This window comes from Clupea harengus, chromosome 23, assembly GCF_900700415.2.
Source record: "Clupea harengus chromosome 23, Ch_v2.0.2, whole genome shotgun sequence".
Classification (NCBI taxonomy): Eukaryota; Metazoa; Chordata; class Actinopteri; order Clupeiformes; family Clupeidae; genus Clupea; species Clupea harengus.
Window position 1 is genome coordinate 13,408,050 of NC_045174.1, and position 25,878 is coordinate 13,433,927.

General features: G+C 40.6%; 2 protein-coding genes across 2 annotated transcripts; both read left to right on the forward strand.

Annotated features, from left to right (window-relative positions):
* Positions 1-224: 224 nt before the first annotated feature.
* LOC105909793 (paired box protein Pax-6-like) lies at positions 225-8,863 on the forward strand. The gene is made up of 8 exons (XM_031561431.2): positions 225-420; positions 2,066-2,192; positions 3,153-3,395; positions 4,896-4,978; positions 5,154-5,328; positions 5,495-5,565; positions 6,255-6,375; positions 7,239-8,863. Exons 2-8 carry the CDS (start codon positions 2,087-2,089, stop codon positions 7,334-7,336), a joined length of 897 nt encoding a protein of 298 aa, XP_031417291.2. The 5' UTR covers positions 225-420; positions 2,066-2,086; the 3' UTR covers positions 7,337-8,863.
* Positions 8,864-16,389: 7,526 nt separating this feature from the next.
* On the forward strand, positions 16,390-23,256 carry mmp25b (matrix metallopeptidase 25b). The gene is made up of 11 exons (XM_031561426.1): positions 16,390-16,428; positions 16,680-16,812; positions 17,284-17,416; positions 17,506-17,647; positions 17,810-18,099; positions 18,335-18,520; positions 19,883-19,976; positions 20,121-20,203; positions 21,477-21,626; positions 22,075-22,362; positions 22,557-23,256. The coding sequence occupies exons 2-11, from the start codon at positions 16,711-16,713 to the stop codon at positions 22,808-22,810; spliced, it is 1,722 nt and encodes a 573-aa protein (XP_031417286.1). The 5' UTR covers positions 16,390-16,428; positions 16,680-16,710; the 3' UTR covers positions 22,811-23,256.
* The last annotated feature ends 2,622 nt before the right edge of the window (positions 23,257-25,878 follow it).

The window sequence follows — 25,878 nt, forward strand, 5'->3', positions numbered from 1 at the left end:
TGGCATTAAGTTCAAACTTGACACTGATGTTGACTCACTGTGTCACTCCTCTCTTCCTCTCTCTCTGTCCCCTCTCCCCCACTCTCTCTCCCCCTCTCTCTCTCTCTCACGCCCTCTCTCTCTCTCTCTCTCTCTTGCTCTCTCTCTCTCTTCATCGCTTCGAGGACAAAAGTGCCCGCAGACGCATTTCTCTCTGGAGCCCTCCCTCTCTCTTCTCTTTTTCTCTTTCTCTCTCTCTCTCTCTCTTTCTCTCTCGCTCTGCCTCCTCTCCCTCTCTCCTCCTCAGTGTGCATGTATGCTCTATTGTCAACAAAGCTGCGTAAGGAGGAAGGGAACGAGGGAATGGCAGTATAAAAGAGAAAGAAAAGGAAAACATCAGATGTTTCCCTCTTTGCACAACTATGCGTAAGCGAGCTACTGGTGAGTTTAACCCTGATTTGGTATTTATTTTATGGTTTCTGATGCGCAGGGTTCTTATTTCTCGGGTCAATGTGTAACTCGAACGGTTGGGAACTGGTAAATGACTTTATGGGTGGCGCGTATCATCTGTCCCTCCCAAAGATGTGCATACTTTCTTTGCAAAAAGGTGATAAAACTCAGATAAATGAATTGAAATTAGATGGTTATAAGCCCAGGTGTAGACATGTATTTGATACTTTACAGCTAACGCTACAAATGGTTTGGTTGACATTCACTGTACACCTTATTATCAGGATGGGAATCTAGGCCCATACCATATGTAGTCGTGTCACCAAAGTGGCATTACATATGATAGCTTCTCTGTATCCTCTTTCCTCTCCCTCCCTCTGTCTCTCTCTCTCCCTCTGTGTCTCTCTTTCTCTCTCTCTCTCTCTCTCTCTCTCTCTCTCTCTCTCTCTCTCCCTCTGTGTCTCTCTTTCTCTCTCTGTCTTCATCTCTCATATGCCACATGACCTGATACTCCATTGCTCCCTGTAGTCCAACTCGTAGTACAAATGTACAACATGCGAGTGACTACTCCGTACATGTAACCAACTCCCCCTCGATCTGTCATGGAGAGGCTAATTCACTCCAATGTCAGCCATGTGTGAATCCATGCTCTTGTCTCTTTCTTTTCATTCGAACCCTACTGCTCTCTCTTCCTTTCTCTTTCTCTCTCTCTCTCTCTCCCTCTCTCTTTCTCTCTCGCGCTCCGATTTATTTAAATCAATTAAGTCATTAATTAAGTCATCACTGCTTCAGTGATCACATAGATGTAGATGTGGATGCCTCAGAAGTAAAAACCTTAGGGATGGTTTACGAATGTTTATCATTGCAATTGATAACATCCACTAGGCACCTTAGTTGCAGTAGACATACAGTGTAGAATAGCATGGAACTACAAAACTAAAAATCTAAATCTAATGGATTTCTGATGTGTTTTGTAAGGTTTTAAATGAAATTACGCGTAAGGTCTTGAGTAAAAACATTTCTACTTCACACCATAAGGATAGTTTAAGTTGAGTGTCACTATAGCCTGATGCATATGCTGCTCTCTCTAAATGTCCTGGTACAAGAACATTTTTGTAGAATTGAACTGGAGATGTACTGTCCTGAGGAACAAGATGGCACACTAAGAGCCTTTGTGTCTGGGAGAGAGGCCTCTGACAAAGATCTCTTGGGCAAAGCTGGACTGTGTATTTTTCCCCATTTGTTTTTGGCACCAGGTTCTGAGCTTTGTGGAGTTGCTATTATCTAAAATGCTGGATGTTTTTATTACTCCCTAATATGGTATTTTTCCTGATCTATAACCATTGTGTGCAAATGTATGTTACATGATTTATGCCTTTTTAACTGGTATAATTGAGGTACTCTCGGGCATTCAGTGTGAAAGACATCTTGGAGACCCTTCAACCAACATCTGCATCTGATGATACGAGAAGACTTATCTATCATACTTAGTGACTTTCACAGTTCTTCTGTATATAACTCTGTTTCATTTTAATCAATAATTGTCCTCAGGATTCAAGAGTTCATTCACATTTTGGTTGTATAAATGGACCATGAGAATAAATCATGTTCGGATTGTTACTTTCCTCTGTGACAGGCTGAGGGTGGGTAGCGTATAATGTATGAAAAGCTGACCATGCTGAATCTACAAAATGGATCAAACTGGAACGGGCCAAATGACTGGTACCACCAACAGACAAACATGCCTCCTCAACACACCTCAGGTGAGCTACCACAATGGCATTTATGACCAGAAATAAATGCAAGGAATTGTTTGTGATATTATCTGGAAATATGAATACAAGCGTTTTGAGAAGTTACATGCACATTCACAAAAAAAGCTTTAGTCAAGAAATAGAATAGAAGAATAGAAAACCCTTTGTTGTCATTGTATTTGCATACAACAAAATTTGGAGCATGCAATGGAATTTGGAGGCTGTCTTAGGTAGGAAATATCGAAAATTGCAATGGTGAGATCTACTTTATATCAGATCTACTGTATATCTATCTGGTACAGAAAAGATTACTTGTGCCTTTACTTTTCAAGGCATATTCAATACATTGCTGCTTATTAAGTTGTCATTCGCTGGCCTGCGATCTGGCAAGATCAAGCACACATTACTTCAGGTTCAGAGTCCCTCCATTGGTTTCTTATCACATTTATACAGGAGTTGATTGGCCTTGACAGATCTCCAACATCTTTGATCAGGAATGCATAGGTCTTTGACAGAGAGAGCTGTGACGGGTACCTGTGAATTTGGTGGGGAATCTCTTCCGTACAACACTATGCTCATGACAATAGGTTTGCAGACTCTGATTTCATTCATAAATCACTTTTTGACATTGTTATAGGCTCGCTTTCCTGTTTTTATTAATTTTTGATAGTTCTTTACAGGTACCATGTTGTATACTTCCCCTGGTGTTTTTAGTTAGCTAATGTCTTGTCTATCTATTACAGTTTTATTCATGTGCATTGTGCAAGTGCATTTATCTTCCTGCTCATTCATTCTGTTATTGTGCTTTGGTTGATTCATTTTTATTATGATTTTAACCAAGCAATATTTCACTGACAGTTAAGTTAGGTTTATTTCTAGCACTGCTGTTAACCAATCTATTAATTATGATCAAATTATACCTTTTTTCTATTTAAACATTTGACGTCCCTCTCTCTTCATATAACCCAGTTTCAGATGGCTGCATGGCAGAGCCAGAGGGAGTAACGCAAAGAGGAGGAAGCATAGGTGCCATGGGTGGGAGACGAGGAGGAGGAGGAGGAGGAGGAGGAGGTGGAGGAGGAGGTGGTGGAGGAAGAGTGCATGCAGAGAGAGATGAAGGTGAGGAGTCCCAGCTGAGGTTGCAGCTGAAGAGGAAGCTCCAAAGGAACCGCACCAGCTTCACCCAGGAGCAGATCGAGGCCCTGGAGAAAGGTCAGGGGTCACCACTGCGGCTGTGTAGGGGACAGTTTTATAGAAAACAAACATACAAACAAACAAACAAAGTCAGCACTGACCTCAAAAGACAGACAGGGGGGAGAGTCCTACATGTTAAAGCTTAAAGCAAAGAGGTTTTTGTCTAAATTGTCACCATGATGGTGAAATCTTCACATTCATGGAACTCTATTGAAACATGCTTACCATGTATTCTAGAGATGCTGGAGGACACAAGGGAAAGTTTGATTAAATGTGTCTTTTGTTTAACAGGAACAGGATTTAAGATGAGTTTATGGGATTTTCTGGTTATCTTGTTGTGAGAACCCCTTGGATCCTGCCAACTTGATGCTGATTGAAATCAGACTTTCTGTTTGAATCAGTCTCTCTTAAGTAGTCAGTGTTCTTTAGGGGTGCTTCACTGAAGTGTTTGTGATTTGAAGTAGTCGTTGGGTGAGGGCGGGGGATGATGAGGGAAGGAGGAGGCGCATCTCTCTGTCTTAATTTGTGATTTCAGAAATTAATACGTTCGAGTTGTTGGACCATAGAAGCGCTGCAGATGTTAAGAAAGATTATTTGTGTCAGGTGTGAGTGTGGGTCTTTGCTGAAATAGCATTTTCAGGGATGTTAAATTGTTCAGATCATCAGTGTTTTTTTCAGTGGAGGGAGTAAATACATAGATCTGTTATGCGGACTATGAGGTTAATTATGTGAACATACTAGGCTTTTTCGTTTAATTTTAATCGTAACAATAGTCTAATCGTAATAATCATCATAAAAAAAATCTTTAATAATACATTTGTTTTCCATTTAATAAACATACCAAAGTACCTTAACTTCAAAACTTGTAGTTACTTATTGGGATTGGAAAATATAATTTAAACTGTTATTGAAACCATCATTTATAATGTTATATAAACCTTTATCTATGATGTTCAACTACTTTAAACAGTTATTTGGTGAAAACCTATACCATGATCATATGTTGACATGAATTGAAAAAAAAACATACAAGAGCATATGCCTCATAAGGGCACAGAGGTTTTGGAGCCACAGGACATCTGTCCAAGATTTACCTAATATATCCAGTAAAATAGTTCACACTCCAAAGGGAAAAGACCACTAGACATGTGCTCTGCCATGCACTGTAAGTTAATGTTAATCACATGTGATGCATGCTCTCCAGTGACACTGTAATATCCCATGCAATATAAATGTCAATGGACTAGAACAGCATAGACAGCAAGAGTCCAGATTAGAGTCCAGTTTCCTCCTATACATTATTTTAAATAATAATTTAAGGGAATGTGACACCATTACTGATTGTGACCGATTCTATTATATTCTACAGCAATTAGCGTGACCCTGATTAGCAGTGGCTGTCAATGCTTATTAACTGTGGATCTGTTCTCACTTTGCAATTGTATGCATTACAAAAGAATGTTCTGTGTTCTGTGTCTTAAGTCTTCTGGACCTTGGTTCAAAACTCTTCCTCAACAGAATTTGAGAGAACTCATTATCCTGATGTGTTTGCAAGGGAGAGATTGGCCAACAAAATCGACCTACCAGAAGCACGGATCCAGGTACTATTCCACTCGACCACTCGACACTTGTAACCTCACTTGTAACCCCACTAGTAACCTCAGCTCTATCTATGGATATATGTATATATTTTTATACACACAAGTACATTTCCCTAAGTCATTAATCCTTGGAGTAACAGGGTAACGGATTTGCAGTCGTATCACTGATTGACAGGTGTGGTTCTCCAACCGAAGAGCTAAATGGAGGAGGGAGGAGAAACTTCGCAACCAGAGAAGGAGTGGGGTGGGGACTTCCTGCTCTCAGACCCCACTGAATACTTCCTTTAACTCAGTTTACCAGCAGCAGCAGCAGCAGCAGCAGCAGCAGCAGCAGCATGGCAACAGTGCAGGTTAGGTTTAAAATCACCCGAGCGCTAAGTGCTCAGTGACTCAAATTATCAGAACTTTCTGACCTGACAATTGTATGTGTGTGTGTGTGTGTGTGTGTGTGTGTGTGTGTGTGTGTGTGTGTGTGTGTGTGTGTGTGTGTGTGTGTGTGTGTGTGTGTGTTTGTAGGCTCCATGCTCAGTCAGAGTGACTCCTCCCTCTCCAGCTACAGCTCACTCTCTGTGTACTCCAGTGTTCAGGTAAGGTTATCTGCTTCATCATCAGCAGCAGCAGAATCAAAAACAACATATTTTTTAACTTCCTCATTTCCAGTGTCATTGTGACCATTATTTTCATCCATGTCATGACAATCCATATCAACACAGTAGTAATCTGTGAGATGCAGTTCTACAAGAAATATTGGAGATTTGTTCTTTGACACTTTATAGTGTTATCACGTGACCTGAAAAACTTCTTTATAGAACACAACCACTTGTTTTTTATCTCAACTATCAGAAATGACGGCTGACTGTTGCCCCCATGTGGCCACTTTGGTGTAACTGCAACCGTTGCTCAGTGCTGCACATGGAAATCTTTTTACGAAAAAAGGAAAATAAATATGTCTTTTATCTACTTGGTGTATAAATCATGAGTCAGGAAAGCAGTTTATTGTTAAAAAACTGCTACATTCATACATTTTTCTGTATAATCAATTCTACATCAATTCTCTCATCTCTCTGAGACAAACCTGCTCTAGTAGTTAACACTGCATTTTCTCTGGGCTTTATAGCATTCACATAATTAAATGTCTCTCTATCTTATTTTTTCCATGCCTTCTATTCTCCTCTCTTTTCCATCCCTACTTTCCTCTACCTCTCCTCCACACCTGAGGGAACTCATACCTTCCCCCTCTTCCTCCTCCCGTCCTCCTCTCTTCCGTGTCCCGCAGTCCATCCCCCCTCAGTCCACCCCTTCTTATGTATGCATGCCCTCCGCTCCGCGCACGTTTGATTCGTCATCCTATCCCTCTCCCCACCTTCCCCCTCCCCCGACAGCAAACAGCAGCACAGGTGAGTCTGCCTGCTCCACTTCACAAGATCACAGACACTTTCACAAGGGGGCAGAGCAACAAAAACACCCAGATAGGAAAACACTTATATAGGAAAACACTTATATAGAAAACACTTAGATCGGAAAACACTTTCTCCCATAAAAAAAGACTTTGAAACCTTTTCTGTGTGAAGGCAAGCTGAAGATTTTAAGGAAATGCGGTTAAGGATTACGACATGACTCAAAACCTACATCAGCATCATCACAAAACCACCACTCTATCTATAAACTAAAGACATCATTGAAAAGGAAGAGAAACAGGGCCCTTTTTCCTGTGTAAATGTGACATCATCTGTCACCACAGATAACATCACAGCCCCACATATAGTTGTAGGCTGTGTAGACTATGTGTTTACTAGGTGGTAACACTTTGTTTCCAGTAGTCTGGTTAGCGGGGCGATTTTATTTTAAATATAGACTAATAAGTAGGAGGTATGAATTGGAATTGACCAGATGGATGACCACAGAGCCTAGCACTAATAACACCTCACCCCCACACCTCCCACTCTCTCAATTCAATTCGTGGGCATGACCACTTTAAGGAAGATAGTGTTGCCAAAGCATAGAACATTGATAAATAAAAAAATACAAATAAATAAAAGAGAATAATAATACTGATAATAATAAATAAATAATATAGAAAAGTCAAACAGTCAAACTCCGTATGAAACATATACATGGGTGGCTAAAACACACACACACACCACACACACACACACACACACACACTCGCACGCACGCACGCACGCACGCACGCACACACACACACACACACACACACACACACATAAATGTTTACAAATGTTTACTCTCTCTCACACAGGTCTGATTTCCCCAGGTGTGTCAGTGCCAATCCAGGTGCCAGGGAACGAGCTGAACATGAATCACAACATCAGTCAGTACTGGGCCCGCCTGCAATGAAGCTCTGAGACACAAAAGGAAAGGGAAACGACAAAAAGCCAAGACCATTTTTTCCCCAAGAAAATTAGAAGTATTCAGGGATAGGAAGACGGTATAAGGGAACATATCGCGTGAGAAAAAGTGTTCAGGGTTGGAACGTGGGGGTCTTCTGATACTCCTCTGCTTGACCTTCTGACTTTTAAAGTTTACAAAATCTGCAGAAATTCAAAGTCCTTTAAAAAAAAAAAAAAAAAAAAGTTTACTTTGAGGATGCTGCATCAATTTTTCACTCTCTCTATGTCTGAGAGTACAGCTATACTGTGAATCACTTGATATCCTTTAAAGAAGCTAACTCATAATGAAATATTTTGGTAGTTTTAATTAATGGAATTGTATAAATCTGTAATATACAATCTAGATGTTTAATATGAGAGAGCAGGAATGTAGCTTCTGTACTGTAACAAAATGCATAATCTTAAATGGGACCATGTCACTGACAATCAATATTCGCTCTCTCTTTGCCAAATGGGAAAGACAGTATCCAAAAGCATGACATAAACCCAGCAAATGACAATCAAAGGTGGAAAAGGGGTAATCAATGACAATCAAAGCTAATTAACGAGGGACCTGTAAAATATGCACAGGGTTGTATCACATCATCTAGCAACCATATGTTCATCATCTGAATCAAATACTTCATTTTCATCAGTGATCGCTTGATAATAACATGTCGGTGCAATCTGTAGTATTCCTGTCAACAAATCCTCAAGTATTATACCTGTGATAAGGAGCACACTGACTCCACATAAGATGTCACAGACACTGTGGACACAAATTGCATGTTTTCATAATGCATTCTGGACACTGGATGGGTGGATGATGTTTATAATTGGCCAACATTGTATGGCCAAGCCAATGACGATTTACCACCATATTACATAATTTGGTTTTATAAAACAATAGCACAGCTGACACAGAACTGTAATTTGGCAATTTATTCAGCAACTTTGACGATAAACGATGTCTGTATATTTTCGTGTGATTTTCTGCCACAGAGCACAAAACTACAAAGTGAATAGCCTTAAAGTTTAAATTGTTGGCTTCCACTGGCAGAAGAATTAGAACTTCATGAAAATGCAGTCAGTGTAGGTAACTGTACTGAACTGACCAACTTTGAGAAGTTAGGCCTATTGTGAGAAATGAAAGGACCGCAAATTTATGATGCATAATCAGTATCATTTTCAGGTCAAATTATTTTTTAGGTAAAAGAAACAAGAATAATAAGGATGTTACAGATTGCACCTATCGACTGGAACCACAAAGAGGTTCATTTTGCTGCCATATTTCCTGTCACAAAATCAAGATTTGGTGACAAAAATTACATTTAGGTGTTTTTCTTGTTTCAGATTAGTTCATTTTTTGTCTAAGTGTCTTTCAAAATCTGTTAAGTACATCTGTGTTTGTTTTGTGTGACAAATGCATAAGTATTTCAACAATGAACCAATTTTGTGGATGGATCCCTTTAATAAAGATGAAACTGTGTGAAAATAGATTAGGTTATTTCTCAGACGTTTCACTACACCATCAGACACAACAGACCTATTTATAAACCACATTTGATGGTTCCACAGGATGCCACATCCCACACAAGCTAAATATAGCATCTGGTCAACAGTAAGCAAGTAAGGGATAATGTATAGAACGCCGGTCATTATCGGGAAAATAAGCCCCGACAGGGCGAACAGCACCCCGACACGAAGCCGAATGCTTTGTGAACTTCTTCGATGCGCTTCACAAGCCCCATCGATGTTGCGGTGTCTCTGTTCTATACATTATCCCACTTATTACACGGCTACTTGCCAAAACGAAAAAATAACTTAACACAGTGTGTCTTTTTATAATATTATTTTAATTACAATTTATTTGTTACCATTCGTGGTGTTAAAAAGCAGAGAAATAGTTCGCCAAAGACGTTGAACTTCAAAGACGTTGAACATTCTTTAGAACACAGCTGCTCAACTGTCAGCTGAAACTCAAGATCAGATCAGCTGACGTCGCTAAGCAACGGAATACACTGAGGTTGATAAATTACCGGACTACTTGCGGAGTGCTACGAAAGACGTGAATCCGAGGCAAAAAGGCCACTTCCCTTGACAGCGGTCAATTATGCATAGCAACGGTCAAATATGGAAAAATAGTTGACCACAGAACGTTGGGAAGCCCCATTCAAGTGAATGGAGCATTCTACAGCATTAAGAAGAGCCGTGTATTAAATCTCCTTATTACACGGCTCTCCTCGGATTCACGTCTTTCGTAGCACTCCGCAAGTAGTCCGGTAATTTATCAACCTCTGTGTATTCCGTTGCTTAGCGACGTCAGCTGATCTGATCTTGAGTTTCAGCTGACAGTTGAGCAGCTGTGTTCTAAAGAATGTTCAACGTCTTTGAAGTTCAACGTCTTTGGCGAACTATTTCTCTGCTTTTTAACACCACGAATGGTAACAAATAAATTGTAATTAAAATGATATTATAAAAAGACATACTGTGTTAAGTTATTTTTTCGTTTTGGCAAGTAGCCGTGTAATAAGCGGGATAATGTATAGAACGCCGGTCATTATCGGGAAAATAAGCCCCTTCAGGGCGAAGCAACACCCCTCCGCTTCGTGTCGGGGTGCGGTTCGCCCTGTCGGGGCTTATTTTCCCGATAATGACCGGCGTTCTATACATTATCCCTTACGAAACATTCTGTGCCTACACCTTTCACCTACCGACCAGAATACAGAAGAACGTAGTATTCATGTGTTGACCTCAAGATTCCCTGGTCCTACCTCAGTGCAAATTTGTAATCAGTAAAAACCTCTTGTCTCTCACACATATATTCCTTCTTCTCCTTATTAAGTATGTTTGTACAAGAGACCATTTTATATGCACTCAAAAATGTGTATCCTGGTTTTGAAACCACATTTTATACATAATACATGTAGCACTTTGGATAAAAGAATGAATGAACCAATATAAATTTCAAGGAGGTCTCCAGACTCAGTCCCAGAAACGCTGTATATGTGAATAAGGAACCTTTCCTGAGAAATCATGACATGACAGTGTTTTCTACGTCAATACCAAGAAACAAAACTTGCATCATTTCCCTGAGAATAATTGCACCATTTCCCTAATGTGCCTTCCCTGCTCCTTATCTGCACATCTCTCAACTTGCAGTGACCTACTGCTCCACTTTGCTCTCAGCACTTATCCAGTTGACTAAAACTAGTTTGGTGGTGCTTACCCTCATCAGATCTCCTATCTCCTATTTTCCTTATTTTCTCCTAGTTCCTGATTCGCAGACCTTGTCATGCACATCCCCAGTCATGTGTCACGCAGGGTCTCATGCTGCAGCGTGGCTCCACGTGGTGCAATCGGCCTCTTCTTGTTTGTCGGTAGACAATGGGTTGAAGGCCAGATGTGGGTATACAATTGACTAGACCTATACATCTTACTAGATTAATCCGCTTCCAGGAAGTAATTCTAAGTAATGATTAGTTAAGACCAGTCACCTGACCGGAACGGAAAACACGATACGTTTGATTGGCTGAATACCAGGACCTTTATTTTTTCGTTGATTAACGGTGTAGATTGTCTGACTTAAACGATCGTTTTTTTATTTTTTATTCTGTGAAGTTACACGGCTTAATACTCAACTCAACTGACTTGTTAACCAAACTTTTACAAAGTCATACGTCTAAATACACAACTGACTTGTTAACCGAACTTTTATCAAATAAGATGTTAGAATAGTTGCAAGCTAGCATAAATAAACTAAGCGTTAGGTTAGCTTGGTATTGAACAGTAGTCCATTGGCAACTTTTGTGTTTATTTCACATGGGGTTTAATTTTGACAACACGTCACTTACCTTGAACGTCTGCTGCTCATGTCACGAAGTGGCTTCACTTACTGGTCGTAACATTATGCGCATTGCAAAATATACAAAACATATGCATCATGCTACATGTTATTGAAATGACTTCCCGTAAATCAAATCAAATCAAACTTTATTTGTACTGCGCATTTCATACCAGGAGGTAACACAATGCTCCTCACAGAAGGAAAATTGGTGTTTACAAACACTTGTAAAGAGACACAGATTTTCCAGCGATAAAAAAACAGGAAATTATTTACTAACCACACTGGCCTCACTGGCTAGTGTGGTTTTGTTTTGAAGTTATGTACTGAGAGCTGAGGACATAGATAGATAGATAGATAGATAGATAGATAGATAGATAGATAGATAGATAGATAGATATAGATAACATAGACAATGAGCATTGATATAACCATCAAATGAAGTACAACAGGTCATGTTTCATGAACAAGCATGCAAACATCAATGAATATAAATTAATTAATCTCCAGATGTTGATCATATGTAGTACCCACATAGAGCTATCAATCAAACTAATTACGTTCTTCAATGAAATTCAGAAGCTCTAAAGTGAGATAGAAACGGCCTCAAAATGAAAATGGAGTCAGTATCAATTGGAGGTAGAGCATAGTGTGTCATAGTGTGGGGTGGGGGGTGGGCAATGTAAAGTCTTGCCCAGGGCTACAACACTGTCAGGGCCAGCCCTGCCAAAAGGAGCTGTAAAAGCACAGATTGGCTGAGCGAGAATATTCAAAAAGTGGACCATACGAAATACTGTAATGAAAATCAGGATCACAGGCACATTTCTGTTTAATGCCACAAAACCATTTTTATATTTAGCACTTTGTGTTGTATTTGTAGTGATGTGTCACGCAGGGCCTCATGCTTCAGCGTGGCTCCACGTGGTGCAATCGGCCTCTTCTTGTTTTCAGGGAGACATGACACGTGAGGACCACGTAACGTCCCTTCATTCATTCTTTCTAGTGCCAGAATTATGGATAGGTTGAGGAGGTTGTATTTGTAGTGATGTATCACGCAGGGCCTCATGCTTCAGCGTGGCTCCGCGTGGTGCAATCGGCTTCTTCTTGTTTTCAGGGAGACATGATACATGACATGAAGAGCTCCCCCTTTATCCTGCCGTTGTCTGAGATACAAAAAAGGGGTGAGCTGAAAAAGGGAAACTGGCTATGTGATTGCATGTAGCAGTGTGTGTGTGTGTGTGTGTGTGTGTGTGTGTGTGTGTGTGTGTGTGTGTATCATTGTAAGTGTATATCTATCTGGGGTTCGTTTTGAAGGTGAGGACCAGTCAGCCCCAACTTTTCTTACCCGTAGTTGAACACTCTCTGACTGTCAACAGTTTTTACAAACAAATACCTTGCATAATTTTACACTTTTTGCCCAATCCCCTTTGCAATATAGCGATATAGCAATATAGCGATATAGCAATATAGCGATATAGCAATATAGCGTTCCGCCTGTTGGGCGGAAATGTGAACTAGTTCAGTTTGTTGTCTTGAAGGGAAATGGGCATGAGGGCCGTGTGGTTGTGGTTTGATGTGCGCATATATGTCACGCCAGCGCTGAACTCTGCTCCTGCCATGCTCACTTCGACTTCAACTCACGCAACTCCGTCTCATTCACAATCACAGGAGTACTAATCATGCACACCTGTCACCTCTCTACTTAAACCCATCTCTCCCCTCATTTCGTGTCTGACCTCGCATCATCATAAGATGGCTTTCACTTAAGCGTATTCTGTAAGTGAACAGCACAATGTAACCTTAGAAAAGAAAATGAGGAAACCAAGTTTTAAGAATTAAACCTGCCCTATGCTCAGTGTTTTTTAAAGACAAATCTGCTTGTCATAATGACAATTCAGCATACAGACCTACATTGAAAGTGCACAACACCAGAGTTTACAAAGCATAGGCTTATAACAAATAAAATCAGCACAGATTTAGAACATCCACAGTATAAGTGTCTAATTTCTGAACTGTCAAAGGGAAGATATTCTAAAAGGAAATACTGACAGTAGGCCTACGGGTTCCAAGTTAAAATACAGGGCGGACCTACAGATTAGTATAGTATAGTAGCCTGATGTTGTCATACTCATAATTCTTGTCAGAATATGAGTCTGATACTGCTCCGTTGGGCTGTGATTATGGGGCGTGTTTCAACCGAACCAGGAAAAAAAATGCCTCTTCGCTCAATTGGATAAACCTACAACCAATCAGAGCAACGTAGTATAACTCATCGGGGCCAGCTGATAAATTCAACTTTTACCGAATCCCGTAGGAAGGACGGCAAAAACATATTTTCGATCGACAAATGCCTTGATCGCGTTTCTCTGTTCCTCTTTCATTCATTCAAATGAATGCGCTGTCGATGAATTCTAAAACAGACTCAATGCTCAGCTCTCCAGCGGCAGCCATGTTTGTTGAAAACGAATTCAACCCAAGCGCTCTTTGGTGACATGGTTGATTACGTTACTGTTGATCATCTGTCCATCATCGTATAAAGCCCGCCCTGACAATTTGATTGGTCCGAACAAATTTCTGTTCGTACATAGTTTCTCCCCAACGGAGCAATGCCAGACCGAACTTCCCGACCTCAAATGTTGTGGGCGGGGCTAAGTACGGCTGGCACCCAGGCTAATAGTATAGTAGTATAGTTTTAAATATGCTGTTTGAATGTTGTTTAAGTGATAAAGGTGGTAAAGGTGCGCATTTAACTTACATGTAGCCAAACTTGCTTAACAGATGTTATTCAGTCACACATCACGCTGAACCTTCAATTAAACTGCCACGAACATATTATCAGTCCCCCTTTTTCATTACGTTAGTAGGCAAGCAATACTAACAGGTTAGCTAACCAACTTTAACCTTAGCTAACTGGATGTCTGTAGACGTTTGCAGTGTTGGTTTTGCCTGTAAATGTGGATGATAGTATAATGTTCTGCATTTTAAAATCTATTTGTAATGCTAATTTTTGCTAAAAGTATCTAATCACGACTTTTTTTTTGTAACTGTACCGGAATACAGTTAGCCTTTTTTGTATCCTAATTACATAACGCCGTTCCATGTATTCCGTTACTCCCCAAGCCTGTACCCATTGGGTGTTGTTGGTACAGTGGTTAGTGTCGCTGTCTTGGAAACGTTTGGGTTTGATCCTTGGTCACTTCAGGATGCCTTTGTAAGTCGCTTTGGATAAAAGCGTCTGCCAAATACAGAACCGTTACCTTTTAGAATTGAAACCTAGTCTTGTGTCATACCAGCAGTGGTGTGGTCCAGGGTATACGGAGTATGTAAGGGGCTGGAAAGGCCTATACTAAGATTTACCACTAGGGAATAGTGAAGTAGCGGACTACGCCAGCCCAGAAGGGCAGTAATTAAATATGAATTAAGTCAACACAGGTTCGTTAAAACTTGTGGCTGGTTAAAACACACACAATAGGCAAGAGTCTAACCAATTGCAATTTAATGTCACAAACAGTAAAAACAGATACAAGAATACCAATAAGGGACAGTGGGCAGTCCACTAGTCCCCAATAAATAAGTACAGGCAATAAATAGTATAAATAACAGCGGTGTTCTAAATAGCAGCTAAACTCAATGTCTGGCAACCATGGGTAAACTGCCAATGCGACTAACGAGGATCAGTCACAAACCTGGCAACCACACAGGCTACTCACGGAAACCGGCAGCGTCAATGACGCCCGAATAACATCAGCTAGGCCGGTTCCGATGCTCAGTTACACATACAAAGTACCTCCGGAGGTCGAAGCCTGAAACAGGCGAGGAAGCACAGGAACCTTGCGTGCCTGATGGAGAAACTCTCCAGGCGGAATACAAGCCTGTAGCAGAGCTGGCTTGGGAGGCGCAATTGCCACGGAGGAAAACTCCTTTATAGCAACATCTAAATATGTAGCCACTCAAATGCAACCAGGCCGCTCGTGGATTCCGGTGATCCCATTCACAAAACCCCACCCCATGGATAAGTTCCCGTATGCATTAAATACTGCGTTCAATCACGTCTGAGGTTCACGGATTGGTGGAGCTAAAACGGAGGGAGAGGATAGCAATCAGTGGACAGCAGACCGAGAGAGAAAGAAAACAAGGCAATGGGGCAGTCCTACTACACGTCACATCAAACACCTGTGAACTACGGTAACACTACAGCTCATTGGTTACGTTTGTACACATAATCACAGCACTCTTATATTATGCCACTACACCACTGTTTACATCCACAACACTCGTGATTACTGCACACTGTTAAGTTTACAAAGGCTATACACGGAGTATACCCACTTATTTTTCAGTCAGCATTGCGTATACCCACTTCTCAAAACAGGGCGTTTATCCTGTGCAGTATGGGCTGCTTAAAAAAATGAAGAGTATACCCACTTCTCCAGGGTCCACTACACCACTGCATACCAGTGAAGGCTGCCAACTAGATTTGATGGTACAGCTTTAAAGACTGAAACCAAGGCCCACCCTAAAAGAGGAAGGATATCTTTTCCACATGAGCACCTTTTTGTTTAATGCCACAAAACCTTGTTTATATTTAGCACTTTGTAGTGTATTTGTGCAGGTAAAGAAATATTTAGAAATACTGATTTTTGTTAATAAAGTGAGGAATATTGTGTTTTGCCCGTAATATGAGGTTGTCCTTGTGAAAGTGGATGTTGACAGAAAAAAGCTTGCTATATATAAAGTTTTGAATAAAAAGTCCTGTTCAGTTGTGCTATTTATCGCTGTTATATGCTATATATGATGTATACAGTATATGCTGTTATCGATCTGCAAAACCATGAAAAGAAGTAGCCTATTTATCGACATGTTCGTACCAAAGGGTCGTTGAAGAGAATCAGATTGTTCGCGAACTTCAGGAGGCAAGAAAACCTATCCAGCCCATGTGGCCCCCTTGTGCCAACAAACCATTTAAACATCCCTTGCTCTGTGCACGAGAAAAGAAAATATGGAGAAAACAAGGAGAAATAGTCTTCAGACTGATTTCCCTCTAACAAATACTGTGCCTTGTTATCATATCATATATGGACTTATATGGATATGAGTTAACGGTAAGCCTCTACTACTAAGTAGACGGGGGAGGGCGAGGCGATTAGACAGGATGCTCTTTCACTCAGGTTATTGATTCATTGAGTCATTAGACGAAGAGGAGAGACAAAGCACCGGTAGGCAGTCTACAGTATGGCGTGGCAGTATGTTTTTAAACCTAAAGCGCCTCATTTAGCCTACTTGGACTCCGGTGTGAATTACTGTATAAAAAAATGAAAGATAAACTCTAGAATCAATACATCTTTATTTCAGGCTACTCTCAAAATTATGTCAGTGTGATGAGGTGACAAAGCTTTCAAGTAGGTTTCTGGTAGTTCCAGTAACAACTCTTTTAAAAAAAATACTTTTTATGTCTTCACATAACTAGGCTACGGGTTTCTTTTACGGACTACTTGGGGATGACAGCGATAAGCCTGCTGAGTTCCCTGACTGGGATGGTAGTAATGTCGATCTGCCTAGTGGAATCTGTGATAGCACAGAACGAATACTATTCGGGTGTGGTAAGTTATCCTTTGTTTGTTTTTTCTTATAGAGTTGCTGCATTAATTTTTGTAAAGACGTTGGTTTATAGAATATCCTTATTATTAAGCTTATTGTTATCTGTTGGACTGAAATTATAGGTCTACGAGACTATGAGAAAACCCTTACTGTGCAGTATGCGATAATAAATACGCTTTTAACCGACTTCAGCGAAATTCTCCTTTACGTTCCTCTCTCGTTGTTGTGCGCTCAAAAACGTTGGCATAGTCCTGGGTATGTAAACGAAATAAACAAAGTGGCTCGGACTGAACCATACCGTATTCTAGCCAATCAACATCGTTCCTTCAGGAGCAGGATAGGGAGGCGTGTATTTTATTGACTGTTACGCTCAAGTACCAATAACCTTTTGCCATGATCGTGGGCTGTGCCTTTAAACTTCAATTATTATTTGTTGAAGACCGTAATATCGTAATAAAATCGGTTTATCTCAGGACTGGCTGAGCCGTTATGGATATCTACCGCCACCGGACCCCAGGCTAGGAAGACTGCAAACGAAAGAGGGCATAGAGAATGCCATCAGAGAAATGCAAAGATTTGGAGGCATTGAACAAACGGGAGAACTTGGTAATACTACAGTCTTGCACTTGACTACACAGAGACGGAAACTGTTAGGGTGGGGAAGGATGTGAGATTGACTTGTGGTCTCTTTATAGACAGAAAGACGTTGGACCTGATGTCAAAACCAAGATGCTCTTTACCTGACATCATGGGTTCTGAAGACATTATGAAAAGGAGGAGAAGAAAAAGATATGCTTTGACTGGTCTACGCTGGAAGAAGAACATTGTAAAATGGAGGTGTGAAATATGTGCACCTTTGCCTTGCACTATTGTTTCGTGACTCAGGTCTTACACATGACACACACATAGCCTTCACAACTCAAGTCATGTACTTGTCAGGCCTATTCATCTAACCATGAGTTAATTGCCTTTACTTTCATCTGTCTTTTAAAATTCTAGCATCCTTAACAATCCCAGGCTGAGCAAGAACTTAAACTCAGCGTTAGTTGAAAATATTATGGCCCACGCCTTAAAAGCTTGGAGTGATGTCACCCCCTTGGAGTTCCAAAAGATCTCTCAGGACAGGATAAGTGAAGCCGACATGGAGGTCTCTTTCACGCGCACCAACCATAACGACGGCTACCCCTTTGATGGTCGTGGAGGCACGCTTGCTCATGCTTTTTTCCCTGGGGAGTCCAGGATCTCTGGAGACACCCACTTTGATGACGAAGAGGAATGGGGTTATGGAGGTAGGGGCTCTGAACGTCAAATGACTCTGTGGTAGTCAGTGTGTGGAGTTTGTGGTATGCAGTCTCATTGAATATTGCCTAGGGTAGATCTGGTCCAAATCACAACTAAACTAAACTCTAACCTAGTCTGACAGATCGAGTTCACTACACTCTACCAGTTCAGTTAGGATATCACATTGACCCATGTGTTGAACAGACATCTTAACTGTCTCTGTCATTGTAAATGCTGTCTCAGACACCACTGGCCAGAGCACAGATCTCTTCACGGTGGCTGTGCACGAGTTTGGTCACGCCCTGGGCCTGGCACACTCCGCAGTCTCTGGGTCCATCATGGCACCCTACTACAGCGGCCCCGCCACGAGAGACATCAACTCCTATCGTCTGCCCGCTGATGACCTACAAGCCATCCAACAGCTGTATGGTAGGTGGACATATGTGGACAAATATGGGGTTAGAATGTTGCAAACTCTCATGATGTAATAATGAACTAAAGAGACCATTTTAGGCCGCGTTCACACTTGACTTCTTTTTTCAGCTGCCAGCGCCTTTTTTACATGCAACCCTATGGGAAAAGGCAAAAGGCGGATGCCTTTTTAAAAAGCGGCCGCCTTTTAAAAACTTCTAAAAAAGCGCAACTCCCGACGCCTTTTTGAGATCAATTTTCTCAACTTTTCAGAAAAGCGCTGGGTGACGTCAAGCGCCTTTTTGACAGCTGACCAATCAGGACGAGGAGAGTAGGTACTAGCGTACCTTCCCTAGTAACCTACTGCCTTAGTTAAAAAAAAAATGGCGGATCAAACTCCGTAGTTCATCGTATTTGTACTTAGAAGTTTTTAGTTTTACTTTTTTTTGCTTAGATTTTTAGAAAGTTACCGAGAAATAGACACCGTACAATATAAAAACCACATTATTGTAACTGAAAACTACGTGTAAGAGGATTTGCGAGGTGTCTGAGCTACCTAGCTAATGTTAGCATGCTACTAGCCCAACTTTCTTTTCCCGACATTTACATTTATCTTGTACATAATCCATCCCCATAAACCGGAGATTTCAAGAGTACAGAAACTCTCCTGAGCAGGCAAGAGTGCCAATATGGGCTAACGAGTTGTAGCTAAAGCCCTTGCTAAAGGGCTAAACAGCTCGCTAGCTATTAGCACTCTAGCTTGCTCAGTAGAGTGCTAAGACACAGCAATTATTCACGATTGTATCAACGTGCTGCATTTCACTTAACAGGTCAGTCATTCCCTAAATCTTTAGGAATACAATACAATTGTATATCTGGGTTGGCGCATTCAACAGCACAACATATCCCCTAGCGTTTTTAACTTTCTGTGGGTTGTGACCATAGCTTGTGACCGTAATGTGTCTGTGTCGGACACAAATATGTCGGCGCTTAAACACAGTGACGTCACATGGTATCCATGAATTCTGAAGCGCCCAAAAGGCGCTCAAAAGGCGCTGAAAAGGCGCTGAAGGCAGCGCTTTTTTCTAAAAAAGAAGTCAAATGTGAACGCGGCCTTAGAAGGCAGTCAATGTAAATTCTAGATCTGCACGGTATAATTCTGGAATGACTCTTCAATCACTCCTCAAAAGGGTGAGGTGTGTTTTGTTTTTTGTTTTTTTCTGCCTTAGTGACATCTTAGAAGAATGACCACAGAGCCTCTGCCACCTGGCTTTTCAAGTGCTTCATTGATTTTGGCATACAGTGTAGCATGACATAGCATGACGTATTGATTTTAATGGACTGTAATGAGGTCTTTTGTTCTGGAACTTTCCCCCTCAGGACCCAAAGACAAAAATCCAACACTTCCCAATGGTGGAGTCACACCTCATCTGCCTGAGTTGCCCAAGCCCTCTCCACCCCACGGAAAACCAAAGTCAGCTCTACATATATACATATACCCCCACACATAATACACTCACCTTAGAGACTGAAATATATTGATATATTTGAGTTAAATTTAATCTATTGACTGCATTCTTTTTCCCCCCCACTAATTTGACATGCTTTGTTTTGTTAGGCCAGACCCATCTGTCCGAGATCGCTGTGAAGGCGGCTTTGATGCAGTGGCAGACATCAGAGGAGAGGTTTTCTTCTTCAAAGGTTAGGGAGATGTAGCCTGTTCTCTGCCCACGTATTGCTTCCAGCTCAGTGTTTGGTTATACAAGGCTAAGGGAGATGCACCCTGGTCTGACAATTCATAGTTTATAAACTATATCATACTAATACCCTGCCAATGTTGTCTGGTTTGAAATACTATAATATACCCTGTTTTACCATCCCTAACTATAGTTAGGCCTACAGAGCAGGCTTAGGCGAATGTACCAGCCATATAAGGGTATACTTTGAAAGTGTGGGTGCTAGGTAGTTTATTTTTAGTTGCGCAAAGTTGAACTCTTGAACAACTTGAAGTCGATAAACAAGACATTGCATGATTAGAGGGTTGCTTCACATCACAAGTGCAACAACGTGAAGAGATCTCACAAGATGCCTGGTATCCTGAAACCACATTATAGTCAGGTGCTCACTCAGAGAATACTTGAGACATCTTTGACAACTTCTCAAATTCCAGTCACATACAATATGTATTTTCTGTCCCACATATAAACACACTTAATTATACAAATTCATGTGTTTAGGCACTGTTACCCCATACACACACATTTTAACTCTTTATATGAATCTGACAATCACATTTCCAACACAAGGTGTAGGAGCCATTTGGGTTCATGTTTTAATCTTGTGTGGGACACTAGATGGCGCTCCATTTTAATTGGGCTCACACAATATAGGTGTGAAAGTTCATGCAGGTATCAGGTGTTGCTTGACATAGGGAGAGCACACACACCTTTTTGACCGCTTCATTTGTATTGGCAAAGGTCTGTTACATGTATATAAGATGCAAGTTTGGATGTATGGACATGCTTATGGATTGGATCTTACTGTGAGGAATAAAGTTTGCATAACCAAGAACAAGAACGCAAAATTGGAACGTTATTTAACATCTAACAAGCGCGTCAATTAAGTGCTCGGTCAGCAATCCCTCTGGGCTTTAAGTATAGACTTAGCCCATACACAAGGGATTCAAATATTTGTAGGGATAATGTACCCTCTCCGGCAGCCTAAGGCTACAGAAAACATTGCCTGCGCCACACAGCAAGGCTACTAGTTACATCTGAGATGGAGCAAAATATTGCCAGTGGTCCTTTATGTCCTCTTCTATCGCTGCATTTCTGTACATAGGATGTGCCCTCACCAGAATGAAGTGAAGCCAGCTGGGGCTGGTCAGGTACTGCTGATACTAGAGACATAGGGGCAGAGAGGATGAGCAACATTGGTGCTTTTCTGACGTTTAATCTCGGTTCTCGATTTTCAGGTAAATTCTTCTGGAGGATGCAGCGGATTGGGTCCTTGCTCTCTCTCTCACCAGCCCTCATCAAGAACTTCTGGTTTGGCCTCCCTGACGACATTGAGCGGATAGATGCGGTGTACGAGCGTAGCGACAGCAGCATCATCTTTTTCAGTGGTAAGTCTAAATGACTGTTCAGCAGCATCATCTTTTTCAGTGGTAAGTCTAAATGACTGTTCAGCAGCATCATTATTCAGCATGACTCAATGCTGAGCCAATGCAATGTTCTGTCATTAGGTACCCCCTAATTCCTACTTTTTTTTATTTAAGTTGTTTTTAATTTATTTTAGCAGTTTCCACTCTCCATGTTCTTATTCATGCATTTAAAAAAAAAAAGTTTCCCCTCCCTGACTGTCCCTCTCTTGCCTCTATGACAGTAAAGTCCTGGATTTCATTAACCTTGGCCTTTGGTGTCTTGCCTTTGAACAGCTATTTACTTGCATTGTATCTTACTTGTCACTTAAGTCAGATAAAATCGTCTGCCAAATGTCAAAATGTTCATGATCATCTCACTTCAGGAATAAGGCATTGAAACGGGCTGTTTCTGCTTATTCCCTCCCACCAGGCCAGCAGTATTGGCTGTTTGAGAACACTAACTCACTGTCTGGGTACCCCAAGCCCATAGCTGACTGGGGGATGAGGCACAGCGACGGAAAGCCTGTGACAACTGTGGAAGCAGCGTTCGTCTATGCTCACAACGGGCGGACCTTCCTCTTCAGCGGGAACGAGTTCTGGGGGTTCTCCAACGCCAACAACGTCAGGATACTTAAGCTGGATGAGGGGTACCCCAAACCGGCGTCTATGTGGAAGGGGATGCCCAGTAAACCAGACGACATCATCAGCTATGGAGACGGTAAGACAGCTGTAGATAATTTTGTATTTATAAGGTCATGTCACACATTTCGTTGCCTCAGTACTTGTACTCTGTGCAATGACAATAAAGTTGAATCTAATCTAAAAAATTGACAATGACCATCATCCGATGTCACTATTTGGCAAAGAATGTGAGGAGATATTATTTGACACGCATGACCTCTTTGTACACAGGAAACACATATTTCTTCAAGGACAACTCCTATTGGAAAATGGAAAAGGGTAGACTGGACCAGGAGGTAGTAACCTCTAAATCCACGGCCATTGATTGGATGAAATGTCTCCCGGAGGAGGTGCCCACATTGCGTCCAGGGAAAGGAGACTGCATCTGCGAAATAAATAGGGCCTCTGAAATTTCATGCAGAAGCAGCCAATGGATCATGCTGATCCTCACCATGGTCTTTGTAGAGATTTTACTGGTGGTATGAGGGCTTTCTTTCATTTTATTTAATGGCATTGAAATTCTTTATGTCACTGGGTGTCTTTTTTTAAGTTATTCAGAAATATGTCTGTTTCTAAATGTCACTGGTTGTTTTTTTATTTGCATCAACAATACAAATGTTGCACTCTGTGTATAAAACAATTCATACAGGTCAGTAGATCTTACACATTTTTCTCAGGCATGATGTTTGAAACAATAACACAGATAATATATTGCTGTTGAAGATCTTAACTTTGGTTTTCTCCCTGATGTTACCTGCTTTCCATACTTTGTTAAGTTAAGTAACGCTGATTTTGCCTTCAGGAGTCTACTGCTGTTTCTAAATGCCATTGGTTGTTTTTTATTTGCTTCAACAATACAAATGTTGTACTCTGTATATTACGATAAAACAATAAAAAGTACAATACAATTACAATTAAAAGTATTACAGTGAATGGACATTTTCATTTAATGGTACCACATATTTCCACACATTTCTCACAGAATAATTTTCATTGACAGCAATGTCACAACTTGAGTAGCTCTGTTGCCACATTTCCCCTTCAAGTTGAACAGAAACTTCTAAAGCTTTCAAGGCTCCGCATGACAAAGTGTAGTGAAGCCTATTTTCACCACTTATTCATTGTAGTGCTGGTTCACTGGTTGTAAAATATGTCATTACTGAAAAAATATCGAACTGAGCAAAAAAAAACAATACTAGACTACTATTTAGGCTACACATGACAGATGGGTATTACTGCTTTTCAAGACAACTTGAATGCCATACAACTCCTATGTGTTATCCGTGGGACGCTGAAGTTTACTTAGGTACATAGTAAGCAAGTGATTGTGTTCAATTGATATGCTATTTAATAACCTTTGGTGGCTTTTATGGTGGCATTTATGCAGTACTTGATTTGACCACTAGATGGAAATGAAGATCAGGTGACGCAAACGGTGCCCTCCATGGTGGAAATGTAGTGAGGCCCAAGCGGCATTGTGCTACCACCATCGTGAAATAATATAGGAAGCATTTTAACTCTAGCTGTCGTAGCGCAACAACCCTTTCCAATCCAGACTTTTCAGAAAATATGGAATGATCAAGAATGCATGCACAATAAAACTGTAAACTGAAAAGTAAATGATATATTCATATATTAACTTATAAGTTAATTACATGTTCTGTGTCATGTTCAAATATATGCTATTGTTTGAAATTTGTGTTGCTAAATTCAATTCAATTCAATTCAATTTTATTTATATAGCGCCATAACAATACAATTGTCTCTAGGCGCTTTACAGAGCCCAGAGCCTGAAACCCCCTTAGTGCAAGCACAATGCATTGCTCGTTGTTTAAAATGTATGCGCATATTGCCTACTTGCCTAACAGCATTCGCCTAGGCTTGAGCGTGAGACGTCTCCCCCAGGCATGCCTTACCACTTGAAACCACGACAAACATATTACAGTCAGACACAAGCATAGACCTTCAAATAGTAGTAGAAAACCGAAAATTAAGGTACAAATGTCTACATTCTAAATTTGGAAAACCATTGCAAATACTCTGGAAAATCCCTTCCGATTGCTAATAATGTTGCATATCAGCTGTCTTGTTATCTAAATGTACAGCATATCTGTATTTTCATGAGATGGGCTGTGATTGAGCGTGTCACATGGAAACAAACAACACTGAACATATGACCTGACCAGAAACACATCATGACATTAAGTCACTTTAAGCTCCTTGATGATCTTTCAACCAGTATGTCTGTCATTCACTCATGGCTCATCCATCCATACAGCAATGTGGTTTAGTCTACTGCTTGTATCTACTCATTTCATCGGAGAGTGAGAATGCCTGGAATTGCTCGATATGGGCCTAATGACATATACGGGAGACTGCAACACCTTAAGGTGCTTTGCAGTAATGCATTGGAGTATTTTAAGCCACTATCGTGAATATAATATTTATTCTATTTTATCCTGCCTGTGTTAGCCTAAACAATGATTATGTTATGTTGTATACTTATCTACAAACACTTCACTTAAGACCCGTGTTATATTGTGCTGATTTGTATATGAAACCAAATACCATTCACTATAGGTCTACCCTCATGTTCTTGACAACAACAATCTTTCCGATCATGTGTCACCGAGTTGTTACGTCACACAGCTTAAAAGATTTTATCTGAACATTTTAAGAATATTTGCACCAACTGTTTCTGAAAGGACAGGTATTATTTATATCAAGCCTATACCTACTGTAGGAATCAAAGTCGGTCAAGGTCACAAACTGTACCTCATCACTTAATTTTTCTGTGGCACTTTATAAGACACAAAGCTAAAACACTGCCCCCACCCACACTACTATGTAAAGAAGGTTGACTTTAGGCTTGTAACCTATTTAAGATGACTATGCTCAGGCTCACTGTCATTGTAGTTGGACTGAGAGAAAAAAAAATCTGCTTTGGAAGCAGCATCATGTTTCAGGCCAAAGATGAAGCTCTACTCTATCCATTGTTCTTTTCCTGAGTAACTTCAGTGCACAAAAGCCCCAATGCACTCTGAACTAGGTGTGAAACTTAGTGTGGGCTTCTTGTGTGTGTGTGTGTGTGTGTGTGTGTGTTGTACATCTGTCACTACGTACATGGAGGGACCCATCATGAATGATAGATGTTTAGTAGTATCAAGAGGAATCATTGGAGTAGAATGTCATACAATGCCACTGTAATTTTCATTCAAATCCAGAGTGTGTGAGAGTTCTGTTTGATCTTCATGTTTAGGTTGTTTATTTATGGTATGCTGTAGAGTTATCAAACACACCCAAATCAGGAAATATGTAGATGATAAAGGTATTTACAGATGTATGTTCAAGGCTTGATTGATTAGCTCCAATAAGTCTCATAATTGTAAACTGACTAGGTATTATTTATGTATGTAATCATCGGAGTCATTGAGTTTTCTCTACTTATAATACTAATAATAAACTGTATTTATGTACGCATGTCACTGGACACAGTGCTTAACATAATCAAAACAAGTTCTTAAAAACAGAAAAAGGGTTCATTAGAATAAGA

Coding starts and splice junctions, on each gene's coding strand:
- LOC105909793 (XM_031561431.2), top strand. CDS start 2,087: ATGTATGAAAAGCTGACCATGCTGAATCTACAAAATGGATCAAACTGG. Junction 4,979..5,153: donor TACCAGAAGCACGGATCCAG/GTACTATTCCAC, acceptor ACTGATTGACAG/GTGTGGTTCTCCAACCGAAG. Junction 6,376..7,238: donor GACAGCAAACAGCAGCACAG/GTGAGTCTGCCT, acceptor TCTCTCACACAG/GTCTGATTTCCCCAGGTGTG.
- mmp25b (XM_031561426.1), top strand. CDS start 16,711: ATGACAGCGATAAGCCTGCTGAGTTCCCTGACTGGGATGGTAGTAATG. Junction 16,813..17,283: donor ACGAATACTATTCGGGTGTG/GTAAGTTATCCT, acceptor GGTTTATCTCAG/GACTGGCTGAGCCGTTATGG. Junction 18,100..18,334: donor AGAGGAATGGGGTTATGGAG/GTAGGGGCTCTG, acceptor ATGCTGTCTCAG/ACACCACTGGCCAGAGCACA.